This window comes from Lemur catta, chromosome 2 (assembly GCF_020740605.2).
Source record: "Lemur catta isolate mLemCat1 chromosome 2, mLemCat1.pri, whole genome shotgun sequence".
Classification (NCBI taxonomy): Eukaryota; Metazoa; Chordata; class Mammalia; order Primates; family Lemuridae; genus Lemur; species Lemur catta.
The window spans coordinates 25048901-25070194 of record NC_059129.1 but is presented as its reverse complement, the minus strand read 5'-3'; the positions used below and the strand labels follow the sequence as shown (position 1 = coordinate 25070194).

The 21294-nt window shown below is 46.7% G+C and overlaps 1 protein-coding gene across 4 annotated transcripts; it reads right to left on the bottom strand.

Moving 5' to 3' along the window:
* Positions 1-373: 373 nt before the first annotated feature.
* Positions 374-20651, bottom strand: TMEM225B (transmembrane protein 225B). Of its 4 annotated transcripts, XM_045541374.1 has the most exons (8): positions 20122-20651; positions 19640-19766; positions 11418-11608; positions 9961-10040; positions 7400-7610; positions 5860-6006; positions 4937-5074; positions 374-740 (listed from the first exon to the last, which is right to left on the bottom strand). In XM_045541374.1, the coding sequence occupies exons 5-8, from the start codon at positions 7605-7607 to the stop codon at positions 568-570; spliced, it is 666 nt and encodes a 221-aa protein (XP_045397330.1). In that variant the 5' UTR covers positions 7608-7610; positions 9961-10040; positions 11418-11608; positions 19640-19766; positions 20122-20651; the 3' UTR covers positions 374-567. The 4 variants fall into 4 exon arrangements, with proteins under 4 accessions (XP_045397330.1, XP_045397331.1, XP_045397332.1 ...); XM_045541375.1 differs by lacking the exon at positions 20122-20651 and having other exon boundaries at positions 9961-10037; positions 19640-20033; XM_045541376.1 differs by lacking the exons at positions 19640-19766; positions 20122-20651 and adding an exon at positions 17067-17085.
* Positions 20652-21294: the final 643 nt, after the last annotated feature.

Below are 21294 nucleotides of genomic sequence, written 5' to 3'. Positions count from 1 at the left end.
TATCGATTGGCTAACTTGCCTACGCCTTCCCTAGAGGCACAGACTCACCAAGCTCAAGGCTTCCAGTCTTAGCAGCTCAATCTTGGGGAAGCTTTCACTGTTAAATACCCCCAAACCCTTTCCCCTAAACATATATTTAAGAAAAGTTTACTGAGTCACCCTTTTGTGAGAGGACATGACATCCCTTTTTCTTTTTAATGTTATCAATTCAACTTTTGTTTTATTAATATAAAATCCCACTTCACTTGATCATCTTGTTATACTCTTCCCTTCCCTCCTGCTCTCCAGGCTCAGTTTTTGAGGTAGGGATCAACAGAGTAGCCCTTCTTTTGTTGAAAACACCAGCCAAAAAAAGTCACTCAGGAAGCTCAGAGGAGTTCAAAGAACTTTTAAGAAATTTCAGATACAAGGAAGACAGAATCACTCTGAGTATGGGGATGTGGAGGGTTGATTCAACACTCAAGAAAGCTCCTCAAAGGCAGCAGACGCTGGTGGAGAAGTGGGAGGTACATACGCCTACACGTGCACTCACCCAGCTCGAAGAGGGTAGAGGGACAACATCCTGGGCTAAATAACTGTTTCTTCCTTCAGCAGTGTCTCCTTTTGTACTGAGCTCAGTTCTCCTCCCAAACTCTCCAGCTTGTCCAACTGCAGGGTCCCCTGGGACTCCTCAATATTCTGGGAAGTGGGCAACAGATGGCAGCTGGGGCAGGCTATTTCTTGAGAAAGGCAGATGGCACCTAGGCAATAGCAAAGGTTCGAGTCAGCACAAATTAAGAGTTTTAATAGAAAACATTTTAGTAACCTTATGTCAATAAATTTTAAAACTTAAATATATAAATTAATAGAAATATGTAACTTACCAAAACTGACTCAAGAAGAAATAAAATACCTGAATAGTGATATAATCATTAAAGAAACTGAATCATGAGCTAAAAATCCTCCCATAGAGAAACACCATGCTCCTTTTGCAGGCAAGCTTGTAGAGAACAAAGTAATTCTAAATATAAATTCAGAGATTAGAAAAAGAAAGAACACCCCCAAATCACTCTTTGATGCTTGCAAAACCATAATATCAAATCAGATGAGGTCAGTAAAAGAAAGGGAATTTAAAGACCAATCTCACTAGAAAATGTTAGGAAAAAAGTTGAATAACAACACTAAAAAAGATAATAGTCTGGGTGCAGCAGCTTTACACCCATAATCCTAGCACTTTGGGAGGCCTAGGCTGAAGGATCACTTGAAACCAGGAGTTTGAAAGCAGCCTGGGCAATAGCGAGATCCCGTCTCTACCAAAAAAAATTTTTTTTAAATTAGCCAGGCATCATGGCGCATGTCTATAGTTGCAGCTACTTGGGAGGCTGAGGCAGGTGGCTCACTTGAGCTCAGGAGTTTGTATTTACAGTGAGCTACGATCATGCCACTGCAAAACACCCTGGGTGACAGAGGGAGACCCTATCTCAAAAAAGAAAAAAAGAAAAAAAAAAACAGAAAAAAGATAAAATGTAATGTGCAAGTTGAGTTTGTTTCAGAAATGTAAAGTTTAAGTTTGGAAACAATGTTATCTGCCATGTTAACATGCTAAAGGGGAAAAACTAATATCTCACTACATATAAAAAGAGAAAGCATCTAATAAAACTTAATATTCACTCATGATTAAAAAGAAAACCAAACTCTTTGCAAACTGGGACTAGAAGGTAATTTCCTTAAAACAATAAAGACTGTCTACCTTAAATATGTACAAACACCATACTTTATAATGAAACATCAAAAACATTCCCTTTAGGATCACCACTTCTATTATCATTATACTGAAGGTACAAATATCTAGGGGAAAAAATCAAGCAAAAAGATAAAATTATAAAACTTTTTAAAAATCATTAAAGAACATCTAATGAAATAGAAAGAAAATATCATGTTCATCAATAGGAAATTTCAATATTTTTATAAAAAAAGAATCAGTTTTCCTAAATTGATCATAAATTTGGTATAATTCCAAACAAAATTCAACAGATTTTTTTCTGTGAAATGTCACAAGCTGATTCTAAAAGTTGTATGTATAAAAAAAAGTCTAAGAATAACTAAGATAACTGAATAAGAACAAGGAGGGGGTGGCCGGATGCGGTGGCTCATACCTGTAATCCTAGCACACTGGGAGGCCAAGGCGGGAGGATAGCTTGAGCTCAGGAGTTCAAGACCAGCCTGACCCACATTGCAAGATGCCCATCTCTACAAACATTTAAAAATTAGCTGAATGGTGGTGTGCTCCTATAGTCCCAGCTACTTGGGAGCCTGAGACAGGAGGATTGCTTGAGCCCAGGAGTTGGAGGTTGCAGTGAGGTATGATGACGCCCACTGTACTCTACCCAGGGTGACAGAGCAAGATTCTGTCTCAAAAAAAAAGAAAAAAAAAAGAACAAGGAGGAGGATTTTTCCTATCACATATCAAAATATATATCAAGATACTATAAAGCTCCAGTAATTATGAAAGCATGGCTTATGCTTTAAAATAGGTTAGTGGAATATGCAAATTTGATTAATGAGTGAAATGGCAATGCAAATCAGTGCAGAAAGGATAATCATTAAACAGTATTATGACAACTGTATATTCCTTTGAAAAACAAAATGAGAGTGATCCCTACATCACACCATAAATCAATGCAACATGAATTAAAGAGTTAAATACAGAAGGCAAAACTACAAAACTTTGGAGGATAATATAGGCCAGGCGAAGTGGCTCACGCCTGTAATCCTAGCACTCTGGGAGGCTGAGGCAGGAGGATCGCTCAAGGTCAGGAGTTCAAGACCAGCCTGAGCAAGAGCAAGACCCTGTCTCTACTAAAAATAGAAAGAAATTAGCTGGACAACTAAAAATATATACAGGAAAAGTTAACCAGGCATGGTGGCACATGCCTGTAGTCCCAGCTACTCGGGAGGCTGAGGCAGGAGGATCGCTTAAGCCCAGGAGTTTGAGGTTGCTGTGAGCTAGGCTGACACCACAGCACTCTAGGCCAGGCAACAGAGTGAGACTCTATCTCAAAAAAAAAAAGAAAATAATATAATGAAATATCTTTAAAACCTCACCAAGGAAATATTTCTCAACTACTACACAAAAGATAGCAACCATTTAAAGGAAAATATCAATAAATTTAATTACAATAAAATTAGCAATTTCTGTTCCTAAAAGACACCACAAAAGAAGTAAAATGCCAACCCATAAACTGGGAGAAGATATTTGTAACACCTATGGTAATAAATTACTAATATCTAAAATATATAAAGACCTCCTACAAATCAATTTGAAATGGACAAAAATATAGGCAAAATACTAAATAGGAACTCCTTAGAAGAGGAAACACAAATGGCCAATAAACATATGAAAATATGTTCAACCTGATTAATAATCAAGGAAATACATTAACAGCATAAGATACCATCTTATACCAATTAAACTGGCAAAGTTAAAAATCTGATGATTTCAAGTGTTGACAAGGAGGTGGAGCAACAGGAATTCTTTTACCTTGCAAGTAGGAGTGTAAATTGTTACAATCTCTTGGGAAATCTATTTAGCATCATCTGAAAAACCTGAAAATATGCATAATACTCTCAATCCAGCAATTCCAGTCCTAGGCATATATATCCTAGAGAGTGTCCTGCACAAATGCAGTAGGAAACATGTATAGGAAAGTTTGTAACAGTTTCACTGATAATAGGGAAAAAAAATGAAAACTATCCAATATCCATTGACAGGAAAATAGACAAAATGTAGAATATTTACACAATTAAATACTTAAAGCAACAAAAATGAATGAACTTCAGTTACTCTTATTAACATTGAAGGAATCTCAGAGATATAATGTTGACCAAACATAGCAAGTTCCAGAAGAATAAATACAGTATAATTACATTTATATAAAGTTTCAAAACATGCAAAAATAAATAATATATTATTTAAGGATATATATGTGAGTAGAAATTCTAAGTAGCATAAATTTAAGAATAATTGATTCTGGAGGGCAAAAAAGAGGATGAGATCAGGAAGAGCTGTGGGGGATGGGGTGCTTTAAAGATACTGGTTATTTTCTATGTTCCACCATATTTCATTAATTCTGAGAAGCCAATTTTTGTTCACATTTTAACATCTCTGAAATAAGGATGTATCTTAAAAGCTGTAGCATTTAGAATTATACTTGGCATTAATTTTTCTTTCTCAGTGGCACATAAAATAATGGCATGACTTACAATTAATTTGATGAACTACAGCTATTTCTTAAACTATATGGCAGAAATATGGGTATGTGGTTTATTTTTAATTGCTTGAGTCTTACATTATAAATATTATTTTTTATATATTCAGTGTGTAATAAAATTGAGTTTTGATAGCATATGATGATGGGTCAGGTTAATACAGAGGGAGAGGATTAGGAGTAGGAACAAAACCAGACAGGATTAAGAATCTAGATGTCGACGGTGTTTTGAAGATAAAGGGGGTAGAGTAAGGAACAAGATGGTAGATTTCAGGATAAAGTTAGAGATAGGAATAACAGCCTTTGCAACCAGGTGGTGTGAGAGAGAGTCCGGAAACTGGAAGAGTTTGGTTCTACAGCCAAGAAAGATAAGAACAGGAAGGCCAGGGGTGGGGAAAGCACTGAGGCACCAGAGCAGCACTGTCCAGTAGAACTTTCTGCAAAGACAAAAATTTCTCTTTCTGCACTGTCCAGTGTGGTAGCCATGAGACACTTGTGGTGATTGAACATTTGCCATGTGGCTGAATTTTAAACTTTATTCTATTAATATTTTAACTAATTAAAGTTAAATAGCCACATGTAGCTACTGGCTGCAGTTTGGAACAGCACAGCTCTGGCGAATCCTCAGGAGAGAGGCTCCTAATCCCAACGGAGGGCAGGAAGAGGGGCACCAGCCCCTGCACACTCACCAGCCACCACAAACAAAAGGATGCTGAAGCCCAGGACGTAGTAAGGCCACTGCACGAAGAACTCTGGGGGACTGGGCTTCATCCTCAGATCCTGGATCTCCAGGGCATGCAGCACCAAGGCCAGGAAGGCACAGGCCCCTGCAGGATCACAGGGAGGTACCCTCGCTCTCCTCTAAGGCTTCCCACCCTGGGTCCCGCCTACCTCAGACTTAGAGCCATGTGTGGCAGACAGCCCATGGTGCTCTGCCCAGCACCCTTTGCCCTCTCTGAGCAGCAACCCCCGCCCCCATGCCTGTCCCTCCCTCCTTTCCAACTCACCTTGAAGCCCTTATGCCTCACCTCCCAGGGGCCCATCTTCAGAAATCCCTCTCCTGGTACCCTGTGCATCTGTGCCTTTAGCCCACTCTAGGTTTGACCCTCTGGGTGTGACACTGGATGAAACTCACCCTGATTTTCCCACTGAATGTGTTCCACCTCCTCCATTTGCCTGGGAGCCTTCCAGGGTGGGCCCTGGGTCACCCTTTTAAAATGTCAAAAGCTTCCAAAGGGCAGAGATGGTCTCTTACATTCATTCTTTCATTCAAGAAACATTTCTATTTCATTTATATTATATATTTTGACTGTAATTCTATGCCAGCTTCTATGACAGTCTCTGGGATACACAGGTTCTGGTAAAAAGGCCTCCCAGACAAACGACCCCAAGCCCACATGGTCGGGCTGGCTAGCGGGAAATGGCGAGTGTTGAGAAGCCCCATAGAAGAGGGATCCTAAATTGTGAGGGGCAGGTGTGGGGGTGGATTACTTTACAGACATGGCAACAAAAAATATGCCTCTCTTGACACCCCAGAGACCATATGACCCCTTTCTTGTGGACCCCTCCCCAGGCCCTGGCAACGGACAAGGACTGCCTGGCTGTTCCATACCTGTGAGGAAGCTGATGAAGGCTGACACAAAATTGTACTTCCGGGTCCTTGGGAAGAGCTCAGATGCAAAGGACACCATGATGAAGGTGGTGAGGAAAGCCAGTATGACTGCAGAGAGCAGGAAAACCCGGCCGAGGATGATGTAAACTGCAGGGGACAGAAAACTGGAGCTGGCGCTGGGTACCCTGATCCGAAGAGGCAGAGCCCAGGCAGGGCTGGCCCCCAGAGCCTCCCCCATCCTCAGGTCCCAAAGCATGGCCTTGGGACCAAGGTTGCCACTTTGCTCCCAAGAGTGCTCCAGCCTCACCATTTTGTTGGAAGTATATGGAAAAAAAGTTAGATTGACATCAAACACTGAAATCATTCCTCAGTTCTTAACAAATATTACCATATGAATCTGGTTGTATCAAACCATGTGGGGAAACTGTGTATAATCCACTAGGGAAAAGTGGTGGTTTTAACAAACAACGTGAAATCAAACTCTCATGATAAAAATTTGTCACATGTGCAAATGTGAAGAATTGCATCTGAATTGGTTACACCGAAATAACTCACCTATGCAAAATCAGAACTTCCTGAGGTCAAAACGTTCTGAACTCTGTGGGCACCCCCACACCCCTATTTAATTTTTCTGGTTAATAGGAGTAGTGAAACAGACCAAGATTAGCAGGGCCACTGCCTGGTAGCAGGGTGGTTTATTCTCCTACTGCTGGCATGATGCAGAGTCATGTTAAAAGCAGCTTGTACACCCTTCTGAGCGTGCAGAGATGGACAGTTGAGGGTGGGACAAAGAGGCAAAGGCATTTTGGAAGACCCAGAAATTCCAGAATCTACCCTCAGGTTAAACAGTTGTTCTCAACCAGGGGCAATTTTGCCCCTTGAATATTGGACAAAGCCTGCAGATAATTTTGATTGTCACAACTAAAGGTGCCTGTAGCACCACAGGCATCTGGTGGGTAGGAGAGGCCAGGGGTGCTATTAACCATCCTGCAGGAAACAGGAAAGCCCCACAACAAAAATGATTCAGCCCAAAATGGCAGTAGTGCCAAGGTCTAGGAATTTTGGATCAAGGAGCTCACACAGGCTGGCCCACATTACCTGGAGAGCTGCCACCTACAGCTCAGCAGGTGTGTGATGACCAAGGGGACAAGTAGGGGTGCAAGTCCAGCCACGCTCTGCTGACCAGGCTGTTCCCCTGGTTTGGAGCAGTGCTCACTCAAAAGGGTGGTGAGAGCTGCTGTCGCCTCACAGAGCAGTGGGACCCCCTCCCCGCTCCTAGCTATAGCACTCCTAGCATAGCAATAAACTTTGTTGCTGACACATCTGCTCCGACTCCAGTGGTCAACCTGGTGGGATAAACCAGCCTCCTACTTTCCTCCAGCCCCGAGACAGTGGAGATTCAGGGAAACTGCCTTCACAGGCTTACTAAATTTTGTCCTATCTGCCCCCGACCTGTCCTGTCATTCCCAGTCCCCACACTGGCCCCATCTCCCTTCCCCCACCACCCCACCCCACCAACCCCGCCTCCATCCCTCCTTACTGGATAAGGGTCGAGGCTTCCAGCACTTGATATGGAAGCAGTTCTCAAACAGGCCACTGAAAAACACTTCATGGGAATCCTCGTTCATGAGCCGCACCCAGAAGGGAAAGACAGACACCAGCAGGATGAGCAGGTAGCCCAGGGAGGTCAAGGCCGGGGCTATGGCCCAGGTGACTCCCTTCATATACTTGTCCTCTAATGTCAGCATCACCTGTGCAAGGGGAAAACGATGGCAGAGGTGGGACATCAACCCGAACTCTCCGGCAACACAGGGTGAAGACGATAGTGGCTGTGGAAGTGCCAGCACCATGCATGGCATGGATGTGAGGCTCAGTAAGTGTTGATTTTGCCTTGCTTAACTTTACAGCCTACAGATCTCTGCAGCAGACCTACAAATGCATAAAACATTTTCTGCCACTAACTCACTGGGTGATCATGGGCATGTCGGGTTCCTCTCTGAGTCCCAATTTCCTCCTCTGGTAAAGTGAGGAGGTTGGACTGGGCCATTCCCGAAGCCTCTTGAGCTCCAAAGTCCTAACCATTCAACTGTATCAATGCCCACCCCACTGGCCATCAGAAGGAACATCGCCACCCTCTTTTGCAGTCAGCTGTCGGCCTTCTGGGATCTCAGAATGAGAACCAGAGGAGAGATAGCAGGACCAGAGTCTCAGGTGCCCTTACTCAGTGACCAGCCTTCTGACCACAGGAACCCTGGGTTTAGACGGGGAGGGTCCATCTGGCCTGGAGGAGCCCTCTGCTGAAAAACGAGCAGATCATGTGCACACAGACAGTTTCACGAACACTCCCAGTGTTTCATAGAGCCTCCTGCAGCCCCAGGCCCTCAGTGAAGGATCCTCTTACATGGAGTCCATCATCTACATGGCTCTCTTTCATCACCATCTGTTATTAGATTTCTTTTGAATGACCAAGTCGTACCTTGGTAGGTAAGTGCTGCCTGGTCTTGTCCCAGCTTTACCACTTCCCAGATGTGTCATCTTGGGGGAACTTGCTCAAACTCTCAGGACCTTGGTTTCCCCATTTGGAAAAGGAGAGAGTATAACACCTGCCCAATAAGGCCACCAGAAGGACCAAAGGAAACAATGCATATCAAAATGTCCAGCATAGTGCTCGGTGCTCAGGTGCTTGGTTAAACCTGGGGGGCAGGGGGCGGAGGGCAGACTCCTAAAATTCAGATATCCCTGTGGGAGAAGAGGCTAGTAGCCACTCACAACTTCATGGCAAACCTATTCAATGAGTCCTTTCCTCTCTGTGCTGAGCCTGGCAGCTCCAAGGAATGACGGTTTCCTGGAGGCAGTGAGAGAGGAGCAGGGAAGGGAGAAGAGGTGGCTAGAGCCGGGCTGCAGGGAGGACAGGCCTGGTTGCAGACCTTCAGGTGGTACTGTGATGACCCTGGCTAGCCGGCAGTGCAGAAGGGGGCATCAGATGAAAGGAAGACCTGAGGAGGCGGGTGCATCCCTAGACAACAGCTCATCTTTCCAAGTCACACCCAATGCCAGGCCTGGAGACTCCCGCCTACGCAGGATGGGCTTGGCAACACCAAGGTTTACAGCTGTGCACAGTGACTGCAGAAGACAAGGCTGTGGGGTGTGGGTGCTTCTCTCCCCTTTCCCCTGCGCCCTGTGCCAACACCATGCCCAGTACCAGGCACTGGAGCCTCCCCACAGTCCCAGTGAGGCCCTCACTGCAGCTGGGGGGCAGGTCATCTTCCTAATTGCTGATGGCTATGGCCAAACAAGCCTAAGGGCAGAGGGCAAAGGGGTAGGTCCCCTTCTGTATCCCCCACACCCAAAAACGTTGTGTTCCTCTTGGATGCTGTCAGAATGACTTGAAATGCTCCAAAGTCCTTCGTCTTCCTTTCTGTCCTTCACTGGCTTCTCTTCTTCCCATCTGAAAAACTGTATCCTTCCCTCTCTTATAATCTCCCCTTTCCACCTTCCATCCTCTCTCCAGGACACACTGACCAGTCACCTCACCCTCAGGGCCTCAGCCTCCTTCTCTCTAAAATGATGAAGTTGGTTGGACCAGAGACAGCTGAGGAGTCCTGTTGGCTCTAGAACTCAACAGGAAGGAGTCATGGCTGCACCTGTCCTCTCCAGATGGTGTGTGCTGAGCACTCTCATCTGGTAGTCAGCACCTCCTCCTGTCCCCCCGACCTCAACTTGTCTAGAAGTGACCTTGGTGTCTTCCCTATTTCCATCATCCTCTCCTGTACCCCACACTCGCCTTGAGCTCCCGCTGGTTTCTCCCTCCCCCACAATACACTTCCATCTCCTCAGCCTTCCTCATCTCAGTGTTCCTTTCGTAAGTTCCCCAAGCATCCATCCTTCCCGCCCTCATAGCTGCCACACCTCTGTCCACACCTGGAACATCCCAGTCACCCCAGGCCCTCCGTGCCTGGGTTCCCTCCCCAAGGGTGCCTGCTCTGCCCCTCCAAGCCTTTCAAATCGCACTCCCCTGACAAGTGTGGCTTGTACCATTCACTCCACACCGCCCCCCCAGCCACTATCCATTCCCTCGACAAAAATTCACTGTGCACTTACGAGTCACTCCGTGCCCAGCATAGGCCAGTGGTGGGGATTCAGAGATGAAAAGACAGGAACTTGGAAGCTCTTGGTAACTACTGAGGGGAAGACACATGTCACATGACACATTGGCTTTGATCTACCCTGCCTAGGGACACTACCCCCTGTCTGTCCGGACCCCCCCGGGCCAGGCTGCTCTCCAGTGATGAGGAACTTGTCCTCCCTTCCCCAGGCACTAGCAAGACCCTGTATGGAACAGCCCTTAGTGCTAGGACTGGACACCTGTGCCTCTACGGACAATTTAAGATACACACTGATGTAGGCCAGGCTCGAGGATCACAGGCATTTGAATATAAAAAGGGATTTGTAGAACCCTTTGTGCTGAGGAAGACAAGGGCAGCTGGAGCGCAAAGGACCGGTGGCGGATGCCAGTCAGTCAATGCTGGTGCTGCCTGACCCGCTGCACCAGCTGCCAAGGGCCAGCAGGTCAGTTCAGTGATCCCCAAATCTGGAACTGTGTGGAACCAGAGAATTTGTTCTCATAAGTATGTCCACGTGCACGTGTGAGAAAGGGACAGACGATGGGGGAATATGTGATTACAACTTTGTACAACAGGGCATTCAAACTAAAACTGTTACCAACTATCACTGACTTGGGTTTTTTCTGGGGTTTTTTTCACTATTATTTTTTAAAGGACCTATAACTCCAGGGAGTAGGAGAGCTGATAATCCTGGTGCCTGGACCAGCATCTGGGGACCACTGGCTTGGCTGCAGGTTCCTCATCCCCATCCAGATCCTGGAACCTCTCAGTCCCTGCGCCCCTCCCTGGGACAGCTGGCAACTGCTGGAGGCGGGGGGCGGGGAAGAGGTGGGCGACCTAAAGCACAGCTGGGCCTGGAAGCGGGAGGAGGCTGAAGGAGCGGACCTTTCCCTCCATTGTTCCCTCCTGTAGCTTGTGGCAACTGGGGCTGCAAACGGACTCAGGGGCGGTCAGGGGCCCCTTCCTGCCGACAACCTTTTCTCAGAATGCCAGGAGGCTGCCCTTCCGTGGCCCCAAAGCTATAGGGACAATTTCCACACACCAAGATGGGCCCTGACCTGGCCATCGGCCCCCAGACCCTACCCTGCGCATCCCGACAGCCAGTCAGGTGACGTTGGGGGGGGGCTTCTCTACGCCCTTCCTCCGCCCCCTCCCAACTTTTGGGCCCCTCCTTCGGTTGGGGTCCCCCTTCCCCAAGTCAGGGGTTCCCCCCAGGTGTGTCCCCTTGGGCCCCTTGTTGGCCCCTTCAGACCCAGGCGCAATCCAAGCTTCCGTTGGCCCGGAGGCTCCGTCTCCCGCAGAACCCCAGGCACGGTCCTAGGCACGGTCCTGGGCGCCAAACTCCACCCCAGCACCCCGGGCCGGCACCCCCCGGCCCGCGGGAGATGCGGAGATGGCGGTGGGGGAGCCGGGCCTTCCCCACCGCCCGCTCACCTGTCCCCGTCCGCGGTGGGGTGATCTGGCCGTCGAGTAAACGTCGCGTGTAGTACTGGCCTCGCTCACAGGACGGGGGGGCGGGAGTAATCGAGAGTCAGACGGGTCTGAATTCGAATTTCAGCTCTGCCATTACCAGCAGGGCGACTTTGGGTAAGTCACTTCTCCTTCCTGGGTCAGGGTTTTCGCATCTGTAAAACGGAAATAATAGTAACTCTGCGCTTGACAAAGATCCCCGCACGTAGTCCGCACCGCATAAACGGCAGCTCAGAGCCGGAGCCCTGAAGAAGCCCAGAGTCTCTGACTCCCGGGTGCTGCGAGTCACTCGCCTTCCCCAGACCTTTGCTCAGCACCCTCTCCGCGCCCCCACCCGCATGCACTCTGTCCCTGCAGGCCAGCCGTGCACTCATTCATCTCAGGCTTCTCTGCCCTCCCGCAAGGCTGTCTGCCCCTGTCACCAGCACCAATGATACTGCACCTGCCCCGGCTAGTTTCAAACTAGAGGAAACTTCAAGCAGCGGGCACTGTTGGAGACAGGACTAGCTTCTGGTCCTGGGATGGGGGCGGGGGGCTGGTTATAGTGGCAAGAGGAGCCACTTTCAGCTGGATAAATCAGCAGTGCCCCTTGTGCTAATTCTGTGTTCACCAAGGAAATGCATTTGTAACTCCTAAGATTTCAAAAAGCCAGGATCTCCCTACATCTCTCCACTAGCTGGAACATAGTCACAGAACACAGGAAGGGATGAGAGCAGATGGGCTGAATCATCTATCATGTCAGAAGCACATGACAGGTCCTTGTGCTATTGAGGACTTCAGTTGCCATCAAGGTTTAGAACCCAATCTGTAAGCACTTAGGCAAGAGATGGCCTGTATTGACTTGGCTGGGGCCGGGTGGAGGTGTGGCCGAGAGGAAGGGAACCAGGCCAGGAGGCCCCTGCAGTTCCCCTCTCTTCCCTGATCTCAGAGAGAGCTTTGATCTCCCCCGCCCCCTCAGGCTGTCATTCTCCAGGTGGCAGGGCAATAGTCACCAACAACTTCCAGACTCAAATCCTCAAATTTGGCTACCCTAGGGAAAAAGAATGTTTTCCTCATCTCTACTTAGTACAAAATTTCCCAGGGAAGTATTCTGACGGGCCCAGCTGGGGTCACAGGCTCATTGACTCTGGCCAAAGGAGATGAGGTACAATGACTAGCTAGCTGCACCCCACAGTGGCCAGGCAAGCAGGGTCATGTCAGAAGCCAGCAGTTTGGACCACATATCTGAAACAAGGTAAGAAGTACTTTCTTGAGGAAAGGGGATGGTGTTCTCAGAAGAAGGGAGAAATCAGGGCAAACCATGACAGCATTTTCATATGAACTATCTTATATAACACTTTTAAACACAGTAATTCCAAAAGAGAGGCATTATTATCACCATACTACAGATGAAGAAACGGAGCCTCAGGTTAAGAACTTACTCAAAGGATTATTATCGATGGTTGCTTAAAACATTAGGCTGTGGAGGAATAGATTGCTCACATGGCACTAGAGTTTATTATCCTGGCAAATTACCAGAGCACAGGGAATGCCTCTCACCCAATGGGGCCCAAGGCTGTGTACAACAGATGCCTGGGGACTGCCAGGCCAGCCCATCCTAGGACTGGACATTTTAGGCAAGTAGTAAAATGAGGGTTTCTTCTACATATCCATGACTGAGCCTCTACCCGTCTCCCCAGCCTCGTGCTGATCTTCTCCCCTACACAGGGCCTCTTCGACTGTCTGTGGATGCACTCTGTTCGTTCTCTCCCACAACATGCTAAGGCTTAGATGTTCTAGAGAATGTGCCTTTTATTTAGCCCATTGCCAAACATTTAACAGCCTGCCTGACATATTCAAGAATGTAAATCCGACTGCTCTCAAGCCCTGTTCAATATCACCTTCTCCATGAAACTGAAGGTAACCCTTCTCCTGTAACTCTCCTTATCTCTATGAGTCACATGAAACTTCACTCATTCACATTCATTCAGTACATTTTACTGAGCACCAACAACATGCCAGGTACAGTTCCAAGCTCTGAGATACATCAGTGAACAAAATGGACAAAAATCCTGCCATCTAAGATCTTTCATTTTAGTAGAGGAAACAGACAATAAACCATGTAAATTACATATTATCACAAGGTGATAAAAGGTCTATAGAGAAAAAAGCAAAAACTGTGGATTAGAGTGCCGCTAAAGGGAATAGGAAGAAGGGCTGCAATTTTAAATACCACGGCCATAGAAAGACTCACTAAGAAAATAACACATAAGCAAAGACTTGAAGGAGAGAAGAGTATCTTGGTAAAGAGCCTTCCACACAGAGGAAACAGCAAGTGTAAAGGCCATGGGCATTCAAGGAGGTGAGTGTGACTGGAGTGGAATGAGCAAGGGGGAAAGTAGTCAGAAATGAGGGCAGAGAGATCGCAAGGAGAGGAGAAGACAGTCCTGTACACTGCTATAAGAGCTTTGCTTCTACTAAGTGAGATGGGAAACCACTGGAGGATTTTAACCAGAGGAAGACAAGACCTGATACTTTCACAGGATCACTCTGGCTGCCACGTTGAGTACAGACTGCATGAGGCAGAGGCAGAGGCAGGACAACCAGGTGAGAGGTGATGGTGGCTTAGACCAAGATGGTATACAGGAGGTGGTAAGAAGTACTTGAATTCTGGTAAAAACGCAGGTGGTCATGTCGACAGGACTATTGACTGATATGAGAAAACAAAGGTTTCTCTCTGGATTGAGTAGCTGGAGGGATGGTGTTAGTAATACTATCCAGTGAGATGGGGAATATTTGTAAACCAGCTACAGCTTCTCCAATAATCTAAAAAGACATTTCTATGTAGCTCTTCTACCAGTCTCTTGAGATTACCATGTCCCAAACCTGCTCCAACTTCTGGTGTATGAATATTCCTGCAACTCTTCCGTTGCTGTAACATTTTTCAAGATAAAAAGGGGGAGCACTGTGACAATAAATACTTCCTTTCTCTGCCATCATATTCACTCATGAAACAAGTTCCTTGTACCTACAACATACTTCTCGATCGTGCCCCTGCCTTCCTGTTATCACTGTTATGTCCTAAACTCAGATCCTAAAACCTCTAATCTCCAGCTTCTTAATTGGCCTCTGTGTGCCAATGTTTCCCCACCCCATACCATGCTAAGCAACTGTCAGACTGCTCTCCCTTGATATACAATGCTCATCTGCCACCCTCCTTTTGAGAAAAATCAACCATTCTTTGACATCCACCAGACAAAATCCAAACTATTTGGCCTGGCATTCATTTCCCACCCTCTTACTTCACTCTACTTTCACCATCTTGTTCACTATCACATCTTCTCTAAACTCCAGTTAATCTGAGATACTATTTCCTGAACATTTCTATCCCCAGGCATTTCCTTTTCTACCCTGGAACAGACTCCCTTCTACCTTCACCTGTCTCACCTATCACAATCTATTTATTTGTCAAGACGCAGCACAGCCTCCTTCATGAAACCTGCACCTGCTCCAATCCCCAGCTGGAAGGGATCTCTTTCTTTTGAATGTCTAAAGCATACAGTTCCTGCCTTCCTTATGGCATTTAACCACATTCCGTCTTTGGGCCCCTCCTTAGAAGTATTTAGAGTGTGAGTGTGAGAGAGAGAGAGAGAGAGATAGAGAGAGAGAGAGAGAGAGAGAGAGTGTGTGTGTGTGTGTGTGTGTGTGTGTGTGTGTGTGTGTGTGTGTGTGTGCTCCTTCCATTTATGTTGTCTGCTTTTGTAGATGCTTCCATCTCTGAACGTCTTCCATTTCTTTTTCTCCAATCCAAGTACTATGTAAAGAACTGCACACATTAAGTGCTTAAAAATGCTCCTGAGTACTTCCCAGCAATCCATTAAAAGGAAGTTCTACTCCATTAAGAGGAGAATCTATAATTTCTCAAATAGACCCATTTATTAAAAAGTCTTCAGGACTGAGACTCAGAATTCAGAGAGGTATGTGTCCTCAGGGGTCTGAACTGCTTGTAGAAGAAATATCAGAAACTTGGATGGCAGAGGCCCCTGGATTGCCTCAGCTGACAGCAGCCAGTGTGGGACAGAGCTAGAGAAGCAGCTGCCTTCTGAAATGACAGGCAAATCAAACATGTTCTGTGGAGGAAGGCTTAAAAAAAAAGTCTCTTGACTGATCTACTTCTAATTTAAAGGGAGGGTGAAACTTACAAAGTTCTTCAAGTAGTTTAACTACAAATCTGTGTGATCCCAAGCACATTTACCTCTAACAGAAGAAGAAATGAACAATGCTTCCTGTACTGGGTCAAATAGAATCTCCCCGAAACATCTTGTCCACTTGGAACCTAAGGTGATATGATTTGGAAATAGGGTCTATGCAAAGGTAATTAGTTAAGATAAAATCAAAATGAATTAGTTGGCCCTAGGCCCAATAACTGGTATCTTTACAAGAGAAAGGAAAGGGAGATTCAAAAACAGAGACACACAAGGAAGACCATGTGACAATGGGACAGAGATTGGGGTGATGCAGCAACAAGCCAAAGAGCACCATGGGTTACTGGGGCTACCAGGAGCTGGAAGAGTAAAGGAAGGCTCTTTCCCTAGAGCTTCAGAGGGAGCACAGCCCTGCTGACACCTTGAGTTTAGACTTCTAGCCTCCAGAACTGTGAGAGAATACATTTATTTTAAGCCATGCAACTGTGGTCATTTGTTACCATAGCCCTAGGAAACTAATAGTTTTATTTCACCAAATCAACAAACATCTATGTACAAACTACTATGTATAAGATACTGGTAGAGGGACTATTATGGATATATATGACCAAAGTGCTTTGAAGCACAAAATTAAGAATGTTAATCTCTACTGAGTCGGGAATGACATCCCCAAAGAATGACATCAAGCTGAGTCTTGAACTATGATCAGGATCAACAAGGTAGAACATTCCAGGTAAAAATAATAGCATATGCTAAGGCTCAGAAACATAAAAGACTACTAAGTTTAAGGAGTAGTGAAAAAAATTCAATGTAAATGAAATGTGTGCTCCATGTGGGCAGGAAGTAGGAGATAAGGCAGAAAAATAGAGTAAAGCCAGAGAGTGAAGACTTAAAAGCCACACTCAGGATTTTGGACAGAGAATAATATGATCAGATTTAATTCAGAGAAGTTCATTCTGACAGCAATGTGGAGGACATCTCAGAGCAGGGGTGGGGTGGGGGGACCAATAACACAAGGATATGTTAACAATCCAGAAAAAAAAAAATAACAGAGGTCTAAAATGAGGAAGTAGTAGTGATAAGCAACAGAATTAAGCTTCTCTGAAAAAAACTGATAGGATTTGGTGACTGACTCAATAAGAAGGGAAGGAAAATGACTCCAAGTTTTATAGCTTGAGACAACCAGATACCAAGATTAACCAAAGTTGTCATTGGAAAGTAAGAAAGTGGCAGAAAAGGATGAGTGTGGAAGTACACCTATGAACATCTAGTATTCGAGAGTTAGCTGGAAGCCAGACCACATAGTGGCGCCCAAAGTCACAGAAGGGGATAGCATCACCACAGGAATGAAGAGAGAAGAGCGCTGAGAACAGTCTTGGGGAAAATCAATGTTTAAGAAACAGCCGTAGCCAAGCACAGTGGTTCACACCTGTAATCCTAGTGTTTCAGGAGGTCAAGGCAGGATTACTTGAAGCCAGGAGTTTGAGACCAGCCTGGGCAACATAGCAAGACTCTGTCTCTACAAAAAAAAATTAAAAATTAGCCGGGACTGGTGGTGTGTGCCTGTAGTCCCAGCTACTTGTGATGCTGGGGCAGGAGGACCACTTGACCCCAGGAGTTTGAGGTTGCAGTGAGCTATGCTCACACCACTGCACTCCAAGCTGGGGAAAGAAAAGGAGAAAGAAAGGAAAGGAAAGGAAGGGAAAGGAAGGGAAAGGAAGGGAAGGGAAGGGAAGGGAAGGGCAGGGCAGGGGGAGGGGGAGCGGAGGGGGAGGGGAAGGGAGGGAAGGGAAGGAAAGGAAGGAAGGAAGGAAGGAAGGAAAGGAGGGAGGGAGGGAGGGAGAAAAGAAAGGAAAGGAGGGAAAGGAAGGAAAGGAAAGGGGGAAGGGAAGGGAGGGTAGGGCAGGGAAGGGAAACGAGAAGAGGAGAGGAGAGGAAGAAGGCAAGAAAGGAAAAAGGAGAAACAGTTGAAGAAGTAGGAGCAGGCAAAAATCCTGAGAAGGCAAGAGATATACCAGGAGAAAACGGCACTTCCAAAACCAAGTAACAAGCATTGCAAGGAGTGATGACATCTAAGGGATCTAAAAAATAAGGGCTGAAAAAATGTGTCCAGTGGATTTGTGCATTAAGCCACTGCTAATTCTGATAAAACCCAGTTTTGATGGAGCAGAAGCAGTGCCCTGCACTGAGAGGTGAATGGCAATTAAGAAGATAATAGCAACTAGTGAAGGTTTTTTCTTAAAGAGGTATGGCAAGGAAGGGAACACTGGCGATTGTACCCAATTTCTCCTGCTCAATCAACCACCAAGTCCTGCACTTTTCATGCAAATATCTCTCACATTTGTTTGTTTCCTTCCTCACAGCCCCAAGTCTGCTCCCGAAGTTTCATGGAGGAGTCCGCCCAACACAGGGCCCCGGGATGTGTGGGGATTTGGCAGGCAGAGAACACGGGAAGGACACAAAAGTACAATGGTGGATGGGGCAAAATGTCTGGGTTTGTCTTGGGGATCACTGACATAAGACTTCAAAGTTCAGTTGAAGAGGACCCTGAATGCAGGATACGGAGTATGGATTCCAGCAGGCACTGTGAATTAACTTGAATAAATGAGTCTTTCAGGCAGGCTCACAAGGCACTTGGCCCTTAGAAAGAATAGCAGCAAGGACCCTTGATAAGGCCTTATGGCCCCTCATCTAAAATCTGATTTCTTTCTTACTCAAAATTCTTTTTTTTTTTTTGAGACAGAGTGTCGCTTTGTTGCCCTGGCTAGACTGAGTGCCGTGGCGTCAGCCTAGCTCACAGTAACCTCAAACTCCTGGGCTTAAGCAATCCTACTGCCTCAGCCTCCCGAGTAGCTGGGACTACAGGCATGTGCCACCATGCCTGGCTAATTTTTTCTATATATATTTTAGTTGGCCAGATAATTTATTTCTATTTTTAGTAGAGACGGGGTCTCGCTGTTGCTCAGGCTGGTCTCGAACTCCTGACCTCGAGCGATCCACCCGCCTCAGCCTCCCAGGGTGCTAGGATTACAGGCGTGAGCCACCGCGCCCGGCCCTCAAAATTCTTTTAAGGCCAAATTCATAACCTTCCAAGGCTTCCTGGGCCAACATCCCGTTTACATCGATCTCCTCTTGTGAACTTCAACATTGCTGATTGGTCCACAGCCTTCGTAGTTGACTATTTCAACTCAGTTCTAAGTTCGTGGGTGGGTAGGGGTTAGGTTTTCTTTCAGTTTAGTCTCAGCACCTCATAATAATTGCTCAATAAATACTTGGTAAGTTAAAAATTAGCCTGAACACATAATGAGAATACTAAATGTGTGAAAGAAAATCCCCCAAACATAAGCCATCTCAAAGTCCATGATGTAGATTATCTAAACCTTTGTCCCCTAATTAAATTATCCAACTTCATTTTCTTTAAATGGCTGCACACTATATAATGGTGGGGTGGCAGACAGAAATCCAAATGTTGCTATGAATAGTCTAACTTCATTCTCCATCAGCAGGTGGCTGATCTGTCTGTTACACTCTACAGACATGGCACCCTCTTGGAGTTTACACCTTGGGTAGAAAATGCATCTTCCCTAATGATGAAGGAGAGCTTGGGTAGAGTAGGCAGATGTCCACTCTTCTCCTGGTGTTTGGGGTAGGGGACATACTTGGCTGGGTTCATTCATTTATTTATTCACACATTTACTGAGCTTCTCCAAACGCCAAGCAAGTTAACAGGTACTGGAATGACAGATTCTCATGACAGTGCAATGACAGGGCTGCTGCAGATTTGCTCCACACAGTGAGAGAGGAAACATTAGCCACAGGCTTTATTTACAGGGGATAGAACTTCAAGGGGGTAAAAAAGAGTCAGTAGTCTTGCACCAGGACAATCCTAAATGTAAGGCTAATCTTGACCATCTCACCTGGGACTGTGGGTGGAAGAACAAATAAATTCTGCCCAAACTTTGTCTAAATGACAAAGATAAGCCAGCTAGTTCAGCTCCTCACCCTTGCTCTTTCGAGGCTCCTGCTCTGGGGATGCACACATGGACTCCGGGGACCTCTGCTCTGGCAGCTTCTCCATGGGCTGTATCCAATCTACGATATTGCTCCAAGGCCGAGATCTCTAAAAATTCTTCAGAACACGATGCAACAGACCGGTAATCACCTCAGGAAAGGGTGAGAGAAGAGGACGAATATAATAAGGGCAACGGTAGGTGAAGCTTTCCCGAGAGGCTCCCAACCCCGAAGGTATTAGAAACTTCATTCTTGCTCCAGGCAGGATGGGCGAGAGCAACCGCCGCTGACGGTTCTCAGCAGGGCGCAGCCAGGAGAACAGAAAGCGGTGTCCCCGCCCCTGCGACACCGACCCGGCGACGCCCAGCCCGCCCCCCCACGGACTCCGGGAGGAGCCCGAGCTCCCCGGCCCACGCGGCCGCCCTCCCCATCCTGCCGCGGGCGCCCGCCGTGCCGAGCCGACGCTCACTCACCCGGCGCCGCGCTCCGCAGCCTCGCGAGGGACGAGCAGAGCCTCGGGGTCCGCGGCGTGCACTTCCGGGGCCCATCTAGGCAGCTCGGAGGCCTAATCTTGATCGCCGGCTCTCAGGGAGCCGCCGGGGAACGCGGTCCAGAGCGGGGTGGGAGGGGGGGGGGGTCCCTCGGCATTTGTCCTTCCCCGAGGAAGGACTGGAGGAAGACGGACCGGATTTCTTTACCTGTCCTTCAGCGCCCAGGTGGGCCAAGAATCTAATTTGGTTGTTTCCTTGGCATCGCCGCTGTCCCAGTGTGCTCCCCAGTTGTCCTGCCCGTGACTCCTGCCCTGTGTCACCATTCATCTCCACCGCCCTTGGCGATCACAGGCCAGGCTGACCCTGCCGGGCCACAGAACTCCTTCCCGGGTCCAGCCCGTCCTCCCCTCTGCCGCTCCCCGCAGCGCATCCCAGCTTTGCCTGGAGCACACACGTGAGCAGGGGACGGACTCCACCTGCAGGCCTAAGTAGGAAGAAAACCCTCAGGGAACGAGCCAAGATCCTAATAGCCTACGGGCCCACGGGTCTGCCAGAGGCACGTTCAATATGTTGGAGGAGGAAAAGAAAAAGGTAAAGGAGATGAATTGTTCGTGATAAAGGGTTTCCTGTTAAACTGAAGAACAGCAGCTACCAGTTATGGAGCACTGAAACTGACATTATCATTATTCTTCACAGCAATCCTATGAAGGTGGCTGCAAAGTTAGTGAGCAGGAACTGCAGCATTTGAGCCCAGGCATCTAACCACACCCATGAAGGCCAGTGGAGAAAGACTGAGTGGAGATGTGTAACATGAGCAAATAAGGGAAAAAAAAAAACACAGACGCTTGTAATTATGCCCAAGTTGTCAATTTATAAACATGAATGAAATACAAATATAAGAGCCTAACCATTTTCTAAAAAGTGAAGAGAGTAAATGGGATGTGTTACCAAAATAATTTAAAAATTCCAATACTTTTTCCTGTTGATTTGTAAAGGGCACCCAATCTGTTTGAAATCATTCTTACAGTCTGGGACTAAGTATTGGCTCCTTCACACACTCATTTTGAAGGGAGTGTAAGATGTGATGCCATATAATAAAGAATGTTAGAAAAAAGAGACCGATGTCAGTTTGCTGACTCCAGCAGGGAGTGCCTG

Excerpts from the sequence above, each read along its gene's own strand:
- TMEM225B (XM_045541373.1), bottom strand. The coding sequence starts at position 7,718 with ATGCCATGCATGGTGCTGGCACTTCCACAGCCACTATCGTCTTCACCC. Across the intron at positions 6,007-7,399 it reads GAAGCCTCGACCCTTATCCA|TTTACATCATCCTCGGCCGG; the intron begins GTAAGGAGGGAT and ends TGTCCCCTGCAG. Across the intron at positions 741-4,936 it reads CCTTTTGTTTGTGGTGGCTG|GTGCCATCTGCCTTTCTCAA; the intron begins GTGAGTGTGCAG and ends GCTATTGCCTAG.